The sequence below is a fragment of the Anoplolepis gracilipes genome, chromosome 2 (assembly GCF_047496725.1).
Source record: "Anoplolepis gracilipes chromosome 2, ASM4749672v1, whole genome shotgun sequence".
Classification (NCBI taxonomy): domain Eukaryota; kingdom Metazoa; phylum Arthropoda; class Insecta; order Hymenoptera; family Formicidae; genus Anoplolepis; species Anoplolepis gracilipes.
Genome location: NC_132971.1, coordinates 4,387,973 through 4,412,941, shown reverse-complemented (window position 1 = coordinate 4,412,941; position 24,969 = coordinate 4,387,973). Strand labels below are relative to the sequence as shown.

Genomic DNA, 24,969 nt, shown 5'->3' with positions numbered 1-24,969 from the left:
TAAACACGTGTCAATATACAATCCTTTTCTCTTTCTGTCCTTCTTTTCTCTCTCTCTCTCTCTTTCTCTCTCTTCATTATTAATTAACGAGACGCTTTCTAAAATTTACGTGCATGTATTAAACTCGTATTTTATTAACAATCATTTTATTAACAATTATGACCTTCTACCTATTAGAAAATACAAAATTACATTCACGGCTACGCTGCAGGGCTTCTGTGTTGACGTGTTGTTACTTGATATTAATGTTGACAGTAAACAGTCGATAAAACGAGTTAATTGGTTGTTCCTTATAAATGCAAACTCGGCAGATCTTAATTTATATTATACACTCTGACATATTTTTTCAGTTTAATGAAATATAACAGCGGAAAATAACATAGCAAACGGACGAGTATAATTCAGAAATAATGATATAAAATAATTATGATCGAAATTTGAAAGAGACAAAGTGGCATCGTGAAATCAAGCGAACGAGACAACGCCCTAGAAATGAATTATCATATGATATTATTCATCCCAAATTATCCACAATGGCGCGTCGTGGTCAAACAAGCGTGTGAAATATAATCTGTATATTAATCTCATTAAAGAGAAGAGAAATAAGCCGGATAATTTTGGTATCTTAATTAACACGTCCAGAAATATCTCGGAATTGTTATTTAATGAAATTTTGTATATCTGTAGTATATGAAAAAAAAGAAAAAAAAATATATATATATATATACATAATATATATATACAATATATACATAATATTTCGAAACATGATTTCTCTCTCAGCTTTTCGATTATACGAAATATCGTATGTACGAAGGCTTACTTGGTAAATCTAGTAACTCAGCATGGAACTCAACATTCCAATTACACGAAGCCGGACTTAGCAAGTGAAAACTTAATTGCAATCGCGTAATGCTGCGAGATAGGACGAATGGAGATGAATGGATTAAAGTTATTGCTCGATGTGCTGCTATATAAATGTAATCCTACAACATATCTTTAATCTCTTCGATCGGCGAAAATAACAGTGATCATGTAAACGATAATCGATATGTTCCGAATGATATCGATAAAATTTACGGGACCGAAAATATATTATCGAAGCGATTTGAAATAAAAAAGTACAGTCAGCACATACAGATTCAATTTTGTAATTATATTACCAAGTAAAATAAATTGTGTTAAATAATTCTCGATTTTATTATTTTAATCCTGTTTTATATATATTATAAAGGAAATATTTATAGGCGAGAATGCATTTATTCGCTTTATATTGCCAATTGTATTTATAATTAATTCAGTGTACCGTCGTGGAGCTAAAGGGGAATGCAATTACGATAAAGGCAGCTATTCTGAATAATTCAATAAAGAGATACGATGCACGAGAGACATTTCCCTTGCTTGGTATGTTTCCCAAGTGAGGAGAAAAAGATGGAACGTTTTCGCGTGATATTAAATTGATAGAAACGCGAGGGGTACTCGTAAATCAGTACTGTTTAATCTTTCATGTACGCGGTGAATTCCGGCGCTGTTCCAAGAATGTCATGAAATTCAACAGAAGGTATGCCTTCTCTCCAGCGACAGAGGGCTAAATATTTGACGGAACGAGCGTGCGAATCGTCCGGCGTAGTTTAATGTTGAATGACGCCCAGCGGTTTTGATGGACGTCGATAATATCCGTCTGTGGCCGTGAACGCTTTTAACTGACTTCGGAGACACGAAGAAGTTGCCGAAATGTATATATCATGTCAAATATGACAGGATCGAGAGAAAAGATTTAAACGATTTAGACCCTTTAAGTAATTTTTTTTAAATATATTGAGTTATTAAAAAAAATTTTTTAGTCTTTTTCCTATACAATACATAAAATAAAATAATATAAAAATAATTAGAATTTTCTAGACAACTTAATATATGGATAAAAAAACTAACTGCATACTGTATAATATATAATAATTATGTATACAATATTAAGAGAGAGAAAACAGAGTACATCTTCTCTTATTACTTTATGTAAATATAATTAATATTATATATACATAAAATATTATACATACATAAAATATAATAATTATACACTAAATTAAGGATTAATATATTAACAGACAGGCACGTTTTTCTCGCTGAATTTTTGCATGTTTCTTTACAGCATGTCTGCCGATTAATCGATCATGCATGTTTTAAAAAAAAACTCGATATAGAGCGATGCAGTAAATATTGACCGGTACGCATTCTTTGAATGTAATCAATGGTTTTCCTGCCACGTAAATCGAGACGATCGCTCATCGCGATTCACGCTTATTGACTTTCGGCTTTCACGAGAGTATATATCTGGCTATTGCGCTTCCTGCTTTTATTTTCGCGCGTTAATCGTTGTACAACGATCGAAGCTCGCTGATCTAAATAAAACGCCGACAATAATTTTACGCGCTGTTAATTATTTCGAGCGTGTTTACTAGAGTCATGTCACTATGAGACAGACAACAACGCTAAAGTAGACGGATTCTACTTTATACACAAACGTTTATCTAATTTTTAAAAAATTACGCATTTATATATGTATGTACATAATTTTATTTATATTTTTTACTTAAAAGAATTTTTTTTAGATTATACCTATATTCGATCTGTAATTTATAACACGCGTACACACACACACACACGCGCGCGCGCGCGCGTGTGTTGTGTAAAATATATTTTAACTATAATTTTGTTAGAGATAAGAAAATATTGCTACAGTGCGTTCCGTTCAATGTACTGATAAAAATAAAAATAATGTACTTTGATGGAGAAACACTTTTACAATAATCTTACAATATCTTCCAGCTTCATAGAAAGTTATTTCAAACAAGATAGAATGTGTACGTGTACATTGTATATATCGGATTCAATATTTCAAATAAGATAAATTGAGGTCGAGATCTGACAAGAATTTGACATTTAAAGGAAAGTGCCCAGCTTTTGACATTTCCTATTAGAGATAAATCAAAACTGCTGATTTGGCAAAAAGTAACGTTGAATACAGATAATTCTATGAAGCAAAATCTATGAATCATGATCGTGTGAACGTGAATTTGCACATGAAGAAGAAAAGACTAAAAAAGGGCAAAAGTGATGACGCGATCAAAAGATGAAGATCGGGAGGTATTCACCCGTTTTGTTTTTCCGCACTTTGTATCAATAATTATAATTGCAACGCTCGCAGGGATAAATGATCAATCGAATGGAGCCAACGAGGGCAAGCATTGGAGTCCCCGGATGATAGAACATAGCGAAAAACAATGGCGTGGGACGAACCAAGGAGAGAATTGGAGCGTGCGAACAGGGAACAGGGAAATCAGTTGGGAAGAATTTTCCAAAATTAAGGATTTAGGTCGGGAAAATATTCTTCTTCGTGCGGTTCTATTTTAAAGAAATACTTTTCAAATTTTAAAGATATTATTTTTACAAATTTAAAATATATTTATCATATATTTTAATATATACATTTGTTGGAAAATATATCAAATTTGAATCAATATATAACATTGATCAGCATATTGCAAAATCATACGCATACACATCGTATGTGATATCATATTATATTATAATACATATTATTTTTCTCTCTAACTTTTCTCTAACATTTATTATCCTTATAAAGTATTTGGTAAATTCATTTCGCTTGTAATTTTTAAATCCATAATTTTTAATTTCGTCTGCTCCTTTTCTTCAATTTAATTTGTCACAGACGAAAAAACATGAGCAAAATACAACATTGTTAATTCTAAATTTTAACGTGCCATGGATTCTGAATCTGGTATTTTTATGCTATGTTTAGTTTGCGCATTATTAGGAAATCACAGTACTACCGCAGTGAATGTTACAGCAAGAAATACGAGAACCGGGATGCCAATTAGACCCCCGGGTGCTGTTTAAGGTCAAGAATAACTTTTTCCCCAACAAGTATTGTTACATATATCCATCGCGTCGAGGATATAAGACAACCTATATAATATAGATAAAAAAGATTATGTGCAATATTAAAGCAGCCTTCAATTATAAAGAGTTAATATTGCTATGTATTTTGCTTTCTAGAAATTAAAAAAACGTAGAAATATTTAAATGATCCTAATACTTTATTAATACTCATTCACGGATATCTTTGATTATAATCTTGCGGATTATATAACTTTTCTTTAAGAGTTCCGTGTCAAAAAACATTAATGAACTAAATTAAATATTGAACACACACGAGGAAATTCGGTGCCAAGATTACTCTGCTATCGATTGCATATATAATGAGTGACGAACGGTCAACGAAAATAACCGCGGCATTGAATTGGATTATAAGAAATCTAAATAGCGAAAGCAGAAGAAAAAGTTGAAACGATAAAATGCCGGAAAAACGTTATCGATTTATTTTGGAGAAGGTTATTCAATATATATTTTCATTCATTTCTAAAGAAGATTCTTCCCGTAGAGTTACACCAATGCTATACATCTAAAGTGACTAAAATATTATTTTTATGTTTTAATATTATTATTATTATGTTTTAATATAATTCGATTATTTAATAATTCAATTAAATTAAATTCTAACAAGTTTTTCACTTAATTTATTTATAAAAAAATATTATACCTTTTTCTCTCATTTTATTTTCTTATATAGATCTTAGAAGCTATGTTTATCGAGAAATCCCGGAGGAGATAGTTTTGAATATTTTGCCCATTCGAAAGTTTGAAAAGAGTAATCCAAGTCAGTGGGGCATACGTACAAGCGCATCCCTGCACATAAATCTTCAAAGATGCAGTCGAGTGCCGATCATATTTCTCGAGCATGTCGGAAAAACTGGCTCGAGGTCGATGGCGGTTTTCGGTGAAAATTCGTCGGCACACATTTCCCTCTTACGCGTCCACCACCACTACCACACTTCGCCTGCTCCATTATCCTGGCAATATCCGGCGCAGCATGCGCTACTGAAAATCGGGTCGGTACCAGGACTGATCCGGGCACCCCTCGTCGAGGGAGTAAATTGACAAATTGGGCCAATCAGGTACGAATGTACCACCAATCGTGGCAAACAGTGGTGTATTTTTTGCTCCCTTGTGTGCACTTAATCTTCCGCTTTGGGAATATAATCCTTCAAGCAAGCTAATGACGATAATAATAACACATTTCAGATTAGTTTTAATTAAGGCCGCTTTGCGACCCGACGATTGAGAGGCGTAGATTGAAGAGCTAATTTATACTATTATTAATTTACATTGTAATACTCCATATTTTTCGAAATTTTTATTCAAATATTTAATTTCTAAAATTTTTATTTTGTTGAAGACATATTTTTAATATTTATTTAAATATTTTTAATATAAATATTACAAAGTTATAATAAAAGACTTTCAATAATTTCTCCTGAAAAAATATAAAATAATTCCTTACATTTTTGGAAAAAAAAAAAATATATATATATATATATATATATTCATTTTATTTAAATTATTAAATTTTCTTAACACACAATTTAATTAATAATTTAATTAACAATTTAATTAATGCACTTTATGCACAACTACGTTTTACATTCATATGCAAATGATATTAACTGTTTATGTGCTCGACAGTTTGATTAAAATGTTAGAACCGTTCCACAAATTTTGTAAAACTCTTTCAAGATTTGCAACTTATAAAGAACGCATTTACAAGTAAGTTTGCTCAATAGTTTTTATCGACACAATTAAGAAAATATGCTAATAATTTAATTTTTGAGTAAAATAGTTCCGCGAGATACAGTTTGTATGAAATACGTTATATAATGAAGGCACATATAGACATGGTCACGCGCGACGTCTTTTATCATATGCTATTTAATGTCGCGCGGCGATAAGCGATGCAATAAGAATGTCGCGCCGGCCACACCACGGTCGCTATCAATCCGCGGCATCGTTACTGAATTGTCTACGCTTTATCGATTTTCCTCGACCTTGTGCCACGCGGTGAAGGCATGAATTACCTCGATACACTCTTTCGCCCTTTCCGTCTTTCTCTCTTTTTCTTTCTCTTCTCATACATGTATTACATGGATCTATATCCAGCAAACAGATATGTACGATGGATCTACGTTTTCAATTAATTTCTCGCCGTTGTCTCGCCCAGTCTCTTTCAACAGAGACAATTGTCACAGATTTCAAATCAGCAGATAAATTGCCGCACACATCCATTGATTTTATATCACTCGATTGTTATCAATGTCGAAAGTTGACCGAGAACATGCATTTTGAAATTTTTTAATATTTTTTTTATGTACACGATTTTTGTTCTTAATATTCGTAATATTTGCACAGAAAAAAAAAATTCTTTTTAGATTGCTTTATCGAAATAAAAATATTGTTACTGTATTTATTTAATTCAAGATTAATTTTTACTTTCCTCTTAGCAAGATAATCTTTACTTTCTTCTTGACATGTTTATATATTTCGTTAAACAAGAATTGGAGATGGTTATTTTACTGAACCACCTTAGCTGTGTTATTTATGTACACATCGAGCTATTTCTTCCGTTCCGTTCACGAATCCCACGTGAAGCTTGAGAAACTTTGATATAACGAGGTCAAGAGCTTGAGTGTCATGAGCAAATCTTTATCTACTTGTTCGTTAACGATCTCGTTTTTGATGTTTTATTTTTCAGAAAAAAAAATCATCAAAATGTGATATGTGTTCCAGACATGAATTCTACAACTTCAATAAATTTTGCTCGAAAGAAAATGAACGTTAGAAAATCGTGACTTTCGAAAAAGCTGCAATTAGAGGCTGATCTTCAAATAGGAGCTGCATAAAATGCAAGGACGAGTTGTAATGAGAACATTTGAAACTCGTTATAGGGTATCCTCTAGGGATGCGCGTGGAATGCCACGATCCGTTTAACGATTGAACGCCTCGAAATGGCATCGCTAATTGCTGACTTCAAGATTGCTATCGCGACAGTAAAACGAGAGCTCGAATGCTTGTCATTGCTTCATACAAATATTCATTAATATTTCTGATGTCGCTTTTTACGAGGTAAGGATGAAAAGTTGCGTGAAAGAAAAATGTTCATTTTCTCTCACAAAAATAATAGAGCACAAAACGTTCAACAATTTTATTAATTTCATTACGCTTCCCATATACGATTATTTCATTATATCTTTTTCATTTTATTAATAAAAATGTTAAGTAATTTATAAATTCCAATAATACTTATATAATAAAAGCAATTTAATATCATTTACGGTTTTAACTTTATCAATATCTGCTTCTCAACGAGTTTTTATCACTTTCATATTTTATTATTTATTCATCTTTATTCTACAATAGATTATTCATGCTACAAGGGACTGCAAAAGACTACCTATATGCTCGCATTTTTTTTCAAAAAGACGTTTCTATCGGTGACGAACAATTTTTATCTGTCGAGTTACGCGATCATATTTGCGAGTCGTAGCCTTCGAGAATTTTTCCAACGAGATAAAAATCCTCCATAATAACTCTCCTCCTCATCGTGTTGCGTAATGTCGAGCGTCTTGAAAATCAATTTAAAGATTGCTGCTACTGTGTTGAAAAATACGCGGAGAGGTGACACGCTTGCTAGCTAAACTATAAACGGGCGCCTTTCGAGAAGAATTTAGAAAAGAGTTGAATTTAGAAAATCTTGACAAAGAAAGAGCGAAGTGCTCTTGATGAGCTTTTAGTCCATAATGCATCAATCACGTTATCGAATATTTTCATTAACCTGGTAACCCAGAAATCAAATTTGGCATAAATATTAATTTATTGAACTTGATTTTTCGTAGCGTGAAGATCTGTCGAATCGTTTGTCTCTTCATTATATTTCTTCCTCTCTATTATCTTTCTCTATATATTTATAATTATCTAAAATAATCGTAAAATACAAGTATAAGTCACAATTATAAGTCTTGTATTTTTAAATAATGATTAAAAAAGTTAAGTTTTAAATTAAGTGATGCAAATTTAATAACAAAGTCTGATCCAGCAATCCACGATTAAAATTGTAACGAGATCATTTACATATCGCGCGACTATTGTGACAATGTCGTCGTTTTAGAGATTAACTGTCGTACCGTTTAACATCCATTGTCGCGTTTACGTCCGATTGCAAGTAGCGTAACCGTGAGACCAAGCAGACTATGAGAATCGGGACTAGGATAAGACACGTTTACAGTTAGCTCAATCGACTCTCTGTCCAAGCCCGTTACTTTGTTAAATATCGATGTTGTACCGTTCAGCAACACTTTATTGCTCACTTTATCAAGCGACTACAAGCTTAAACGAGCATCGAAGCTAACTTCTTAGCTGCGTGTTTGTTTCGGGTGTCGATTGATTATAGAAAAAGTTAGAAAAAAGATGCGGAATACTCCTACTTTGAAAAATCCTTTTACTTTGACAAAATGTCAGTAAGTACAATATAATAATAATTGAGAAACTGTAACAAATATTTTAAATAAAAATATAATATTAATTTTGTACAGACAATATTATTAATATAGATTTTTCTAATTTTGATTAATACTTTTTAAAAAACATTTAATTGGATATTTTTGGTTAAAAAATTGAAAGTAAAAAAGAGAAATGTCAAATGTTTGTAAAGTGCATAATATATACTTAATTAGAGAGAGTGCTTAGAAAGGTATATACTCTGCTATGTCAAAACTGACAAGTAAAATAGTATTACCTAGATAAACAATTCGTTTACATTAGCAATTTGCTCTTTATATCTTGCAAATTAAATAATTTATCGAATGACTTAACGCCATATCGGACATTTTCATATACGGTAGCCACAGATCATAATTTGCCATCAAATATGTGCGAAAGAAAAATCAATTGCAAATTCGTCGAAGGATAAATCCATCGTTAAAATTTGATGCGATAAAAGTAGGTCATACCATTCGTCGCGTATCTACCAATAGCTCCAATACATTCAAATGTAGTTTTTACTGAGTTTTTGAGACTTCTTCTCAACGGATCTAAGGGATTAATCGAGATTAACGACGAGGTTAAATTGAAAATTCAACGGCAAGACGAGGCGCTCGTTTCGCGCGAGAGATCATCGAACAGACAGTTACTTCTGGATAAGGTTAATCCGAAGAGATTCGCCGCTATTGTTCCCAATGGCCCGCATTTACATATCGTTGCTCGTACAATGCCGGTCCTGATCTGAACGCGAAACGTAAAGTAGTAAACGAGCTTATGGCGTGAAGTATCCATGATAAGAGTTTAGTTATCGTTGTGCATACATAACCGTTGATCTTTGAGTTTAATGTTCTAAAATCGATATTATGATGTTAAATTGATTTATAACACATTTAATCGTTATTGAAACATGTAATGACACATGACAGTAATTAAACATATTGCGACATAATTATTAGAAGAGTTGCATTTAAATTTTAAAATTCTTTCACAACGAAGTTTAACAATTATTTTAAAATAAAAAAAAATATCGCAAATAAGATGTATCTCTTATTTAAAAAATTTTTATTTTTGAAATTTAATATAATAGTGATATAAGTTTGCCTGAAACCGAATAGATAGACTATATTTAATCGTTGAGTTGAATATATAAAGGACATTTAAATCCTTCCACGTGGAATCTTCGTGTTCGCATATTGAATATTAGATAGATCGGATAAATCAACGTTCGAACTATTATTGTTATTCGGGAGAACTTGCGTCAAAGTTATTATTTTTGCTATTTGATTTTAGAGAGAAAACGATGAATATTTCCTTCCATCATAAGCCTGCTTATCCACCATCACTGATCCTTATCTTTGGATTTGCTACTCTGGGAATCACGTGCATGATCCAAACCAAGAAATCCAGGTGGGTAAGAATAGACAGAGCAATCATCGCGAAGGGGATTTTCCGCTGCAGGTGTGCAATAAAGACGCGCTCGCACTTGAGAACGCGACGCAAAACGACCTTCTCGTGCCAAATTCGCATTTTGAAATGGCACGGAAAATAATGGAAAAAACGCATTGGCCCGGAAACTCAATTAATGCCAAACTGATTACAACGCCTCGCTTTCACGCGCCGACGACATAGATCGATTAATCGTTCGTGGTGCATCGATCAACGCGTTACGCAATTAAAGGATTCCTCTACAGCGCCGTACCATTTGATGTCAATTTGTGAAGCTCTATTATGATCTTTATCGTAATTATTTCAAAGGAAAAGTCTTTTTTAAAATTTTTTATCGCTTCTAATATATTTTTAGTTTGGAGAATTAATTATTTTCTCTCTGTTTGATTTCTTATGAAAAAGAGAATATTATTTCATCAGAAAGAAAATATGAAAAGGGACTTTTTTTCTGGAAAGAATATGCAATTTAGATTATTGTTGTTAATATGCATTTAATTTCTTCGCATTTAATTGATTCGACCTTTCTTTCTGTGGTATATTTTAAGCTACGATTAACATAACATAGCACACCACATTGATTATTTCTACAAATAATTCATGAACAGCAACGCGATGCAAGATTTATATCTAGTGTTCAATCTATTTAAAGACCGTCTATTTTCCTCTCAAGGATCACGCGTCTATTACAAAGCGTTTCACGCCGCATTATGCGGAATTTGCATACGTTAAATATACGTGAGCGTAATAATAACCACGTTCTCTTAGAATTATCTAATCGTTAACTTAAGAATTACGCTATTATTGCGCATCATCAACGTAAACAATATGAAAGAAAAAAAGAAATTGCCATACTGATGACTTGCGTCAATATTTATTAATACTTTGACCGATTATCGCTCGCTTAGATAAATATATTAATGAATTTTCGAGGATATTGTATCACCGTTGTACACAATAATTTTATTGTTAGACAAAATTGATTTTGCTGAATAAATCGTACGTATAAATGTCCTTCATAAATTTGCATTAATATTTATTAGTATCATAGATATTATTTTATTGAATTGTTAATAATAATAAAAAATGTTCGAATTTTTAACGATATAGTCCGTACAAAACGTTTCAAATCAGATTAGTTTTCGCAAAATAAATAAATTTCCATGAAAAACACGATAGTTTCTTCTTTTCCCTAAAAGATTAATAACTTTTTCGAAAATAAAAAGAAGAAGAAACGAGAGCAGTTACTTGCCTTCGACAATCTGCTCCTTCTTTGCCAGGATCAGGGGAATCGCGCCGGAAGCACTCATGATGTTCTGCTGCAGCTCACGTAGATTGTACTTTCACACGTATACACACGCACAATGAAGAAGCAATGCTTTACTATACATCCACAGTTTCCTCAAACGGTAGTCTCGACAGCGCGGGATCGATTTATCGAATGACAGTTTCTATTTTTGTGCCGCCGCGGATTTCGCGCGCGAAAAAAAAAAGAGAGAAAGACAAAGAATCTTAACCAAAGAAGATTCGCTCTTTTTCGCTGATTTATCGTGAAGTATAACGCCGATTAAACTCTCAACAGATCTTCTATCTCAAATTGCAGAAAATCGTCCGGATTAATCATACGATTAACTCTGAAAACATTTATGCGACTGAACAATTCAATAGAAAATTCTGTCGATAGCCAGACAGATTATTCTACTTTATAACAAATCTGTCTAACAATCGGCAATAAATTTCCAGAAAAAAATGCAACAATTCTAGCATTTAGTATTAGAAACCTGAGTATTCTTTAAGAGATAATCCTACTTTCGTAACACTTGGACTTGCAATTTCCTGTCATAGTCGACAATTAAAGTTTAGAATAAAAAATATTTATCTATAATTACAAAATTTCCACGTTTTTAATCAATTATAAACGTAATATTATATAAGTATAAATGAGCGCTTATATGCATACAAAAAGCTAAATAATTGTTCAATTAAATTTGTATATAATTAAAAACGTATATATATATATATATATATATATATATATATATATATATATATTGGAAGATCACAGACGTCATATTTCAATTTTTTACATAATATTGTCCGAAAATGCAAATAAAATTTCGATAGAGTTACTAAATTTAATTTCAATTTGTTAATGCTTAATGAATACGACCAAGCATTCACGAATCGATGAGATTTCGTTTCTTGCAATATTAACAAATGCATATCGTCCAAAAAAAACTTGAAAAATGAAATAGCAATTAATGTGGCAAAATAGAAATAAAAACCTCATTTAGTACCAAGTAAAAAAGTAAATAAATAAAGAATAATAAATATAAATAAGAGCAATTACCTAAATGCGAAAACGATACTGACGAAATTAACTATTTAAAATAAGCGAGGTATATGTATATTGCGCTTATAGGCTGCCATTCATTCGTTCAATTTTTATCTTTTACCCTTTTATCTGCTTGATTAAAAGAGCGTGATGCCGGTTTACGTAGCACTCGTTGCGAGCGACGCACCATTATAGGAAGAGAAAAAAAGAGAGAGTAGTTAACGCACCGCGCGTTCTTTAGGCTCCGCTATTTCTATTACACGTCAGCGATCGATAAAATCTAACCGCTAATCCAACATGTGTTCTATCATGTAAACCATGTGTGTATATAATACATATATTTATTATATTATACTATATACACATCATATATACATATAATGTGTATATAGTACCACTCTCATATATATATGAGAGAGAGAGAGAAAGAGAATAAACATCAATTGTTGCCATCGTGACTTTAGAAATATGAAAGATCGTCCGGTTTAATTAGCAGCGATTAAAACTCGTGATAGCGCAAGGTACACGAAACTTCAAAGTATCGCGTGTCATTAGACATTAGACTTTATTCATCGAATGTTTTCTTTTTCATAAACATTTTGTTTTCCTCGCCCGTAATTGAGTAGTACTCTTTTTTACGCTTCTTATCACGCGAACAACGATAAAATTTTCTTACGACATTATCGTGACATTCGGTATCTGCGTATTCTCATCACGTTTACCTATAATTTTACGATTCATTTGTATACGTGGAAAAATGCTCGTACTCTGATTTAAATCTCTCGAGATTTAACACAATGTCACGCGTATAATTGTACAATCGTGATAAGAGGAAAACGAGCGCTACAAATTACGGGTATCTCGCGTAAATAAAACTAGACATTGAATCTTGTTTCGATTGCGTTGATCGTTTTCATTCGCCTGTACATCGATCCCGTATGTGACACTGGACATTAACGTACAAATGAGTTCTCACATGTGCGCCTCTTGCGTTTCTCTCTCTCTCTCTCTATCTCTCTTTCTTTCTCTCTCTCTCGTTCTCGCTTTTTTCCTCTCGATTTCCGAACGAGGTCGAGAGGAAAAGATGTTGCCGTACGACGGACGAATCGAAAAAAGTCTCGTGGTACTGAAAATTGACAGCGACACCTCCCTCCCAGATGATAAATGGCGGATAAAACGATCCGTGAGTTCGAAAGACCGAAAGGAGAGCCGCTTTGCCGTCACACAGTGAATTATGATCCCCAGAGAAACGTGTTTCATCGTTGTTTGCAGACATATTGCACGATTCCATTAACATAATGTAATAATAACAATTGCGCGACAAAGCTTGCATTGTCAAAGCTGACAGATGTTAATAAAAACGGACATGTCAGTGAAAGAACGATAAAGGGAAAGGATAATAATGATAAAAAGAAAAGATGCGTCATACAAGAATAAAATATCTTCAATAAATATAATATCGATAACAAAAGTATGAGTAATAATAATGAATGCAATACTCTGTATACAAAGAAGTCAGAAAATATGCAAAGGTGAAATTTTTGAAAAATTGATAAATTAACACACATTTGTGCATGTGCAACAAGTCGCTGTAGTACGTTGCATTGTGTCACGTTCGTTGTAACGAGCATTACGTCTGAAGGTAAATTGCTATCGTTTAAACGGAAAACTATCTTGCTTGATTAATTAATCGAACGATGAGTGAGTTAATGCGTATTTCTTCTATTTTCGTACGGATAATATCGATCTTAATTCGTCGATTCGTGAATCAATCTACCATTTATACTGTAGATATTAAAATAACTTTATATGCTGTATATTTTCGTCTGATCCTTTCTTTCCGTTTCTCCTTTCTCTACTGAGATTGCTTCTATTTTAATGTCTATTTTAATGTTTATTTAACAGTCTCTATTTTCTCTATGTAAATATTTAATTCTCAAGATGTATGTTCCTCTGTCTCTTTCTCTATTTTATATTAATATTTATCTATTAATATAACATCATATCATTATTATATAACATCATATCATTTTCCGTGTGTAATTTCCCTCGCGAGCGGATAAAACAAAATTAGCATAATACGTATCGTATTTTGTAGTATTTTTTCTATTTTTAACATAATTGTTAGTGCTGTACAGTGGTTCATCTTGGTGAAATTATCTTTACGTTGCACTCTTTTTTCATTTGTCCTACTTTTATCTAATAATTTAATATATCTTACATAATAATATACTGAGTTTTTTAAAATGAAAATTTTATAAATTTTTTACGTTTAAGAAGCTCTTCGATTATCACGATAGCATTCACGAATCATCTTTTTGTCATAGACGAACGATCTATCCTGTAAAGGAGTTTTTGAATTCACAAAATATTCGACGACTTCCAAAACTCCTCTTCAGGATCTATAGCAGATCGTCTTCGTCGAGGATCCTGGAAAGGCGGCCTAGTTGTACCCGGATAGGCTCAGAATGGGTCGATAAAGCCACTGTCTTTTCTGCTTTCGACGTCACGTGATCTCCCAAGGATCATTTCGACGATCTGCTTGGACTAAATATCGATTGAAATAATTGCTCCTTCAAAAATATCAAAGAAGAGTTTAAAAGTTTTTACACGACTTTGTCTGTCGGTACTGTATGATCTTCTCGATTAAAAACTAGGTCATTTTATGCAAACTCTTAGGAATGTCTTTTAAGTCAAAATTTGTGATAAAAACTCTCAGGTGTTATTTTTGTCAACGTTCTACGACCGATCAAAAAAAAATCATCTAATTTTCTTAATTATAATAATATAAAAAAATTTTCTCACTTTGAATGAAAATAATCAGATTTTGATGTAAAAGCGTATCTTATATATACTGCATTACATAATATTATAATCTACTCAATGATAATATAATCCATCATAAGGACGCGTCGATAATCCTGGCCAGAAAGAAAACCATCGCAAAAAGGCACTATTCCATTTAATAATTATCTCTCTATAAAAGTCATTAAAAATGATGCAAAAAAGTGAATGATATAAAATATAAAAAATTATGTACGTGCCTCTCTATGTTAAAATGTAGACTAAAAATACGGAATAATTGAGATGTGCCAAAAGAACCTTTCTCATACTTTTATACATTTTCTGCTTTTCTCTCTCGTTTTATCCAGTTTTATTATTTAATCTTCTTATACTTTTTTCTGTTACACTCTTATATCTTCTTATACTGTATTTATACTTTTATACTTCCTCTAGAATATAACGTGCAAATGGATTTAAGTATTTAGAATTACTAACTACTTTTCCCTCATTTTTATACTTTAATATAATAGGATTTATATATATATATATATACACAATACACGTTTATATTTTTATTTTTACATTTACTTGTCACGTATTATATTTTCTAATATATAAAAATTCATTTTAGCTTATTATTATAAAGACTTCTGTCAAACTTACATTTTGCATTTTAGTCTACAAACGCTTTTGCCCGCCAGGATATTCGATTCATACGAAATATTTTTTTGTTGATATCAAGCTTAATGTCCAAATTTTTGTCGAAGAAAAAATGAAAAATCACCTTCGCGCGACGATCAGCAAAAAAAATCGAATATTATTTTTCCTCGCGACCGGTTTAAGCATACACTTTTTTCTCTTTCACATTAATGTTTCGACGCTTCTTTACACCTCACGACGATCTATATTCGCCCGCAACCGGCATAGATCACTTTCGACCCGGCGAATGTCGCCCTCGGGCGGAACGACTTCCGAGAACGTTCCGGCCGAGAATAGACAAAAGTAGAAAGAGTCAGAGAAAAGAAGGACAAGGAAAAAGTCGGGGACAGACAACAGACACAGAGGCGTTTTACCTCTTTCCTCAAAGAGGGTATCGCGACGTAAGAACGTGTAGCGCAGTGAGAACCAGAACGGAGTATCAGACGAGCGATTGGAAACGACGACGCGACAACCAGGATCGACACACGCACAAGTGGTTTTTCACGTTTCGCGTCGGGTGTCTCAGGGGTTGGCCTCTGCCCCACTCACCTGGTAGCCGCGTAGGGTGCGCACCTACTACTACCCGACTAGAGGTAGGCTACCACCCGCCAGCGACCGACCCACCCACCCGTCCACCCGTCACCCATTCTGCCACCCCACTGCTCGATTCGCTAACGGCGAGAGAGTTAGAAGCTCTCTCCGACTGTAGATACGTTAGGTACACAAGCGCGTGTATGTACTGGTACATTTGTGCGCGCAGAGACATATATCAGCTACATGTATGTACGTGCCAGATACGGCCTGCGGGTTGTTAACGCGTTCCGCTGCCATTTGGCAAGGCAAACTGTCGTCGCGATCCACGCGCTAAATCTGGAATGGCGCACCTGTTAACCTCCGAAGAGAGAACCTGAGACTACGATTTTTAATGAAACAACACGAAAAAAATCAGCTGTAACAGCAATTATATCTTTATTCACGCCCGCAATCTATTGCGGAATGTTGACTTATCAGCAAGCTTTTGTGCAGAAAGGAAAAGATATCTCGTCGTGAAAATCGTTTCCTCTTTCTATGGAAATTTAAGTAAACACATCGCACATTTTTTTGCAATTCTATAAATATGATAAAAGCGCACTAACAAAATCAAATATTTATTCTTTAATGTTTTTAACAGACTATTTTAATATGTGATAAAAATATTTGTTTTTGTGACTTTTTTCTATTAATCGCACTTCTTAAGTTATCTTAAAAAGAGAAAAAAAAAAATGTCAGATGGAAATAAAATTATAACAAAATTAATGAATCGTTGAAATAATTCATTCCTGAAAAATATCCGCGGATAAGATTCGATATCTCATTGTCAGTGCAAATGCGGCGGTATTATATTACCCCATTTCCTTTCCTACAGGAAGATATGCTCTCACAGTGACATATATCCGCTGTAGGTATATATCGTGTAGATAGCTCTTAATTTAATAGCGCTCTGCCACTGATTGTAACCCCGGTTTCCTTTCGCTTGACGATGTGCTTCAGCCTGTTGGCTGAACACAAAGATTGTAACTTACACTGCCTGCTGACCGTGCTACGTCTGATTATAATTACCTATTCTATTCCACTTTGTAAAATGAACTTCGTGCGCAATAATCGTTGTTTATACGTGATTGACATAATTACCAAAGTGTTTCCCCTTTTGAAACAAATATAAATGAGAAAATGTGTAAGCAAACAATTTGCAATTCCACTCTTTTTATTTAAGATAATGCCGTTTTATTTCTGTTTTATTATTTATTTTATTCAAAGAGTATAAAACTGATATTTAACATATTTCTATTTTAATTATTCAAAATAAATCAGTTCATTCGATTTATATGTTTTTTTTTTTTTAATTTTACCTTCTTAAATTTCGAAGCACGATAAATGTCACGTTGCATCAGTAATTGACACGCATTTATGTAAATGACAGAAAAATTTATCAGTATTGAAAGCAACGACGCGATATTTCGGTGCAATTTGATTATAAATTGATAATTTGCATAAGTAACGATCGTTACAAATTAATATCGACAGTAATTTACTGCGCGATCCCCGCGATCAAACTTCCAATAATTTTGTACGTTTGTTTAATCTGTAACCATTCTTCGTCATCGTTTCTGATAGAATGAGTAACTAGTAATTATGCATGATTGATGTTTCGAAATGAACGATGAGATTCGATTAATAGAACCATTCTCATGATTTTAACGTACATACTTTATATCAATCCTTCACCTTCGTTCATTCAAAGCTTCCGTTTGTAAAACGGATCTTTTATTACTATGCACGGAGGTATAAATTTCCTATTACCTGCATCATATCCAATATTCTACTCAATCGACAAACGAGAAATTATTTCAATTATATCGAAACTAATATTTGGCTTTGAATTAATTAACACTGACAATTATTAATTAATATTAGTTAATTAATTTTGACAAATAATAGTAGACGAAAAGCTTTGCTGAATGTTGTTGACACGAAATTAATTTATTTCCGTAAACGTTTATGTTTAGGAACGTTATAGGGCTCGGTCTCCGAATGGGAACAATTTTTCGACGTCCGTTTGAGAAGTTGAATCATGGAGTCACGCAAAGCGACATTAAGGCTTTTGGAAGACTTCTCGGCTGCCCTTTGGGCCTCGAATCTCTGCACCCCTGAAGAAAGACGTAGACGGATTGCATGCCGGCCGTCAGTTAACGAAGCCTCCACCGCATCTATCCATGAATAAGACGACACGCTGCACACAGCGGGTGTACAGTAAGGTCACAGACAATGAACCTCGTTTCCAGTTCAGGGTCTGACTTGGTCGAACAACGACGACGATGACGACACGATGGATTATCAGTGTCACGCCCTTCGTGCCGCCGCGATCAGAAGAGAAAGCAATCGATCTCATCGAGATCAGATCGCGCGATTATGTACGTCATTTGCATCGCGCATGCTATAGTCGCATCCCACGTGTCGGTTTCCTCATGTACAATTCAGTCTTTTCTTCGTGTCCAGTAGGTTATATAACGAATGTATACAAAATGTTAGAAAGAAATTTCTTATTTAAATTGGAAATTTCCGTCGAGAATAAGAAATCTCTAAGTTTCTTAAGGACTTGAGGATCTATATTTGGCCGCGGGAGAAATTTTGTAAGATTCAGCTAACAGATTTCTTCGATTTCAATGAGAAAAGTTTGAAACTCTGAACCGAAGTATTGATATCGTTTCTCTCTTACATATACTGTAGAATCGCGAATTATTGCATGCGAAACATGCAAAATTTATCGTACCTTATCGAAAGCTTGTTTTTCGCAATAAAAATCAATAATGATAAATAACAAATAAAGTGAGTTCTTCGAAAATATTACAAGTTTGTATATATATCAATCTGACATTTATAATATGAAAGAACTGTGCACGTTCGCGTGGCGTGTCACGCGGAATTAAATGTCGCTGTTGGTTATCGGATTTGAATATTGCATTGCGATAACGTGAACCGACAAGTGGGATCGCGATCAATTCGCGTCTGCGGATTTCGCGCGATAACGTGACGAACCTCGCGAAGGTCTAGGATAGAAATTGCGTGCTGTGCTCCAGTTAATCGACGGGGGCCTATATTCGCTCGCAAACGCGCGAGAAAGAGAGATTGCTTACACCCTATGCACTCGAATAAGGTCGCAGACAATGAACTTCGCGTTCGTTACCTTCAATCCTGTCCTCATGCGAGCGAGACGAAGAATGAAATAGGTACTAGGTAGGTACTGTTATTATACTACTTATTATATGCTGTAGTATGTCGTGTAGTATATTGCAATCGAGAAAATACATAATTGGAAATATCTCTCCCACCATGTGCGAAATTATTTCGAGAACGAGAAGACAGAAGTCACAGAAGGGATGAAAAATGCAGAATGTTACGAGAATGCCCCTCCTTCCTTTGACATTTTTCTTTATTATTTTTACTTTTTTTTTGTATATCATATCCATCCAACATCGTTAATAGCTTATCATTTTAAACGCTTACACAAGGGAAATAATAAATCCTCGATAACAAAAAAATGATCTGTCTCAATTGGTTATTTTCGTGTTAAACGTTTTACATTTAATTTTTGTTTGACAGTAAACGTAACAAAAAGAAAAGATTGCTCGAGGAATTTACTATGAAAATTTATTTAACTGACAAATGATTTTTGCGAGAATTTAATATTTTAATTTTAGATTTATACGACAATTTTATTAATATAAATAAAATAACATAATAATTAAGACTGTTATGAGAAAACTTGAAATGGATTCAGAATTATCAAATTATTCTAGACTCATCAATTTATTTTAAGTTGCATTTACATATTCTAACAACGTGATATTTTAATTAATTCCACACAATCTGTCTTCATAATAATTTTAAGATAATTTTCTTAGTCTTGACAGGTTTAAAATTGGCATCCGCGATGGTACCGACAGTCTTGATTAATTGGATTCGCGCAGAATTACTTGTGAGAAATGCGATTACATACATCTTGCATATTACAATTAATAACGTATTATGTGATTAAAAAACTAATAAACTTTTTCACCTGAATTTCCTTCACAAAACTTGATAAAAACCGCGAAAAGTGTGTAAGATAAAATAAAAAAAGGAAAAAAAAAAAGAAAAAACAAAGAAAGAAATCGTGTAAGCAATATGGCTTATATTGTGTATTTTCCTCACAGAAAAGCGAAAGATAACATTTCATTTTTCGGAGGATATTAAATGTCGGAAAAACTCAGGAATGATCCTGCGGAAGACGCACTTGCGTGTATTATTGGAAGAATAAAACCGCTTCTTTACGTAACGGAAAATCTACGTCGTACAATATCAGCTTAGTATTTATCTCATGTTCGCAGTTTCCGTGTTTTCTCAGAAAATAAACGATTTAATTCGACAACGATGGAAGTGCATCATCCTTCTCGAAAGTCGCATCATCCCGTTTGACTTTTTCATCATAAAGAGTCATGAGTCCGGTGAGAAGAAACGAGTTATCTGAGAAAGTTGCCGAGATGAAATACCAGATGATATATGTTTCTACGTATGTGTATATTTGACAAAGTGGGTGCCGTAAGATTGGACAAACTTCAGAGAATAATTCAGCGAATTTGTCTGAAAATATATACGACGTACTTATATTAAATTTGACAAAAAAAAAAGAGAAAAAGAAAAATAATAAGTTTTTCTATCTATGAAAGAAAAAAAAACGGAAATTGCGCGTGTTTTTTCTCACGCGATAAAATCTTTATTTCTCCTTACAAACTCATTTGGCGCAATATCATATATATATATATATATATATATGTGTGTGTGTGTGTGTGTTTTGTGTTTATGTAATTATTTTACTATTAAATATAAATAATTATATTATTTATATTCCTTAAAGAAATGATGAAGATGATTCCTTAAAGAATTTCCAAATGAACGTTAACAATGTCAACTGCTATTGTTATTATATGGCAGATTACGCAAATTAATATTAATCTTTCGATAAAATGACCATAATTAATTATCAAATATACGTGTCAGTTTCAGTAAATCGACATGCGGGTACAATAATGAAGCCCATCGATCAGTTAGTAACAAATTCGCCCTGTGTTAAAACACAAAGGGCTTCATTTAAGAATCATCTATCGAAATAAGCCGGTTATCGAATTAACTGCATCGAGTTTCATGAAATACATTGGAGTGTGTGATTTAGACAGGCATGACGCACAATTTTAAACATCGAATGAGTGTGTAGTTTTTCAAAAGAGAGATATTATTATTATGGAAATTTTGTGATCAATTTTATGCATTAAATTCTTGAATCTTAGAAAGAATAAGCGAAAATTTTTTAAGACATATACATATTATTTAACAGAAGAATATTATTTAAGATATATATATATATATATATATATATATAAAAATGACTAATTAGGATTTCTTAATTAAAATATATTACATATATTTTGGTCAGGTCGTGTCATGAGAATAAGCCTATACTATTCGAATTGACACAAGCAGACGCAATAATCAACGGATTATACGTTAACCTTGATTATTATTAAGTGTACTAATCGCTCGTACCATGCGTTCGCAATTGCACAATTAAAATGACAAGTTGTCGCTAATTACTATTTACCTAACAGTGCGATTCGTGTCACAAGAGAAGCGTTTTTTCCCATTTTTTCTACATTTTTTTATCAGCTTTTATTTTTCCACAGTTTTATCCTTTACATTTAAATGCATCTTAACATGAGAGAGCATGCAGTATAATTAATTTCCTTATCTCATAATTGGTAATAAATCTCATTTTTCAAGTATTTTTTCAAAAGATTAAAAGATAATTGTATATATAATTTATGTATAATTTATTAATGTATATAATTTATAAAATTTTAAAGTTAAAATATATATTAATTTCACACATAATTATCAGGGTGTCTACTCAAATCTTATAAAAAAATTCTCTGAAAATTCCCTGATTTTTCAAGTATTTTTGTTCAAAATTCCAAATAAAAAGAATATTTTCAAAAATGTTTAATACAACTTTGTTTAAAATATATGTTTTTATTACATACGTTTTCTATGTTCTTTATTCATTTCGAAGGAAAAATATAGAACCTCTTATTTCAAGTGCTAGATTTGTATATTATAAAAAAACTGAATAACTTTTATAAAAAAAGCATTTTTTATACAAATAAAGTTTTTGTATACTTACAAATCTAGTAGTTATTTAGGATATATTTTAAACGCATAATTTATTTGGCTGGCTGAGGTGTGTGTAAAGTTGGTGTCTCACTTCGTAGAAACTTACTAATTATTTAGAGTTTTGTCTTTATTTTCTTTAGTTCTTTACAAATTAAACAAATTATTCTATCCATTAAATAGAAAAAAATTGCTCAGGAAAAACTGACAATGAGTCACCAAGTTCATGATACGTATTATTTTGTCTGACGATTTTTAAAACATTTCTTGCCAGATTTTAAGTGCTTAAGAGTTTCACAACAGTTTTACAAAAAGTTTTATACGTACAAATTATTAGAATATTAATCAAACAAAGTAGATCACCCGAAACACCAAACGTATAAATACTGAGATGAGACACTAATCCTAAAGTCGATAGTTCTATCGACTTTAATGAGATTTCGTGTCAGTAATCACACTTCGTCTCTGTAATCACTTTTAATTTTCAGAGAGAATTCTATCCGTAAAAGTTATTTAAATATTTATTAAACATATTAGATTGTCCGAGATGCCAAACGTACAAGTATTGCGATGAAAAACTGGTCATATTTCGATTGTTCTATCGACTTTAAATGAATGAGATTTCATGTTATTTTGTCGTCGTTCTACAATTACTAATACTTTCTGAATATTGTTCTAGATATGCGTAAAAATTATTAGAATATTTATTAAGCAAATTAGATCAAGATGTTGTATAATACAAAATTTCACTTAAAGCGAGAACCACTACATCGAACGACCAACATCTCACTTTAATACTTACACGTCCAACATTTCTAATTTGTACAATTAATATTCTAATAATTTGTTACGCATAGAACTATTGTAGTACTTTCAAGTGCTTAAAATCTGGTAAAAATGCTAAAAAAATGGTCGAAGAACAAAATGAGACGTAGTGTTAATCTGGCGTCTCAGTTTGTCTCGATTTTTTTCTTGAATTATTTTTTTAATGGTCGACACTATTTGTTTAATCTATAAAAAATTCTATAACGATTAAATATAAAACCAAAACTCTGAACAATTAATGAGTTTCTATGAGGTGGAACACCAGTTTCACATATACACAAAAAGAATTGCATATATAATATGCTATGTGATAATCGCGACAAAAATTAATCACAATTAAAATAATAATTACTATTCTGCGAATAATACGTAATAAATTACCTCATAATAAATTATCTGATTGCTCCCACAAAGCCCGATCCCATTCCAGGTCTGCTCATTTTCTCTTAATCCTTCGTTGGTGCATATTCAAAAACATTCACAAAAACACTCGCGCGACATTTCCAATTTCGATATATATTATTACGTTTATTAAACATACAAGAAATGTATGTTGGATTTATGCTGATATCTTCCCGTTTATGTATCGCCACACAAATGATAACAAAAACAGCGTACATACGTTTTATACATACAAAAAATTCGGTGTACACTTTTTCGTGGATTAATAAATATATGTAAGTATAATGAAACAAACGTTTATCAAGCACTCCCAACCTTCGTTCACACGCAATGTTTTTTTGTAGAATTATTAGAACAGAATTTTCAATCGCTTAAAATCTGGTAAGAAATCCTAAAAAAAATCGTTGGCGGACAAAGTAAGACGCATTGTCAGTTTATCCCAAGTCACTTTTTTTTGTTTAATAGCCAAAATTATTTATTTAATTTGTAAAAAACTCTAGAACTAAAAATAAACCTCTAAAGAACTCTAAACAATTAGTGAGTTTCCACGAGATGAAATATCAGCTTCACACACACGGCTGACTGTTTACAAGAGCAAAATTATCAAAAAGAGAATTTTCGAAAAAATTCCTCGAATTCCAATAAAATTCCATGAAACTTCCCTGATTTTTCCAAATACAAAAGAAATTCCTGAGAATTCTAGATTTTCCATGTTTTTTCAGGGAGTAGACACTCTGATTACATGCGTTTTTTATTTATTACTGTTATTAATAAAATTTTTGTTTCATAAATTATCAATGATAAAAAATAATTTTTGTCGGAAAAAAATATTTCCATATTATATTCTCTTTTTATAAATTTTACGTTCAACAATGTATAACGACACTTATCGGATATTTATATGCACGATTTTCGTCTCAATCGCCTTCCGGGTCGGCGCAATGTAAAGTCCGATCTGACCCGAATCGCCGATTGTTGTTCAGCCGCGGGCAATAAATTCGCGAGTGTGCGAAGGATAGAAACGGGGTCTGTCTCCTCGACCCAATTCGAAGCCGCGCTGATTACACATAGGTAATAAGCGTTTTGCATTTTTCTCAAACGCGTGTTTCTTTTTCACGAAGAGACGTCATAGCTCGCGTGACTTGTGTTGCGTTGACAACGTTATTTTTTTATATAAGTATTGCTCAATAAGTTAGAATAGCAAGAAAACAGTCGAGAAAAAATTTCTCCATTTACTTAATAAAAATATCGAAATAACATGATTAAAAACTTGTTATGTTTCTAATCAT

At 32.5% G+C, this 24,969-nt stretch overlaps 1 protein-coding gene across 3 annotated transcripts in view; it reads right to left on the bottom strand.

The window, feature by feature from the left end:
- The window catches only part of Kcc (solute carrier family 12 member kcc), a 74,368-nt gene that overhangs the window by 36,741 nt on the left and 12,658 nt on the right, over window positions 1–24,969 (bottom strand). Inside the window, exons 1-2 of one of the 3 annotated variants that reach the window (XM_072887029.1) lie at window positions 15,677–16,275; window positions 11,147–11,528 (exon numbers count right to left, since the gene is read on the bottom strand). The exons of 1 other annotated variant lie outside the window; for it this stretch is intronic. In XM_072887029.1, the coding sequence (XP_072743130.1) occupies window positions 11,147–11,204 (58 nt within the window). In that variant the 5' untranslated portion in view covers window positions 11,205–11,528; window positions 15,677–16,275. Of the gene's footprint in view, window positions 1–11,146; window positions 11,598–15,676; window positions 16,276–24,969 lie in introns of those variants that run through there. One more of the 3 variants, XM_072887030.1, reaches the window with a different exon arrangement.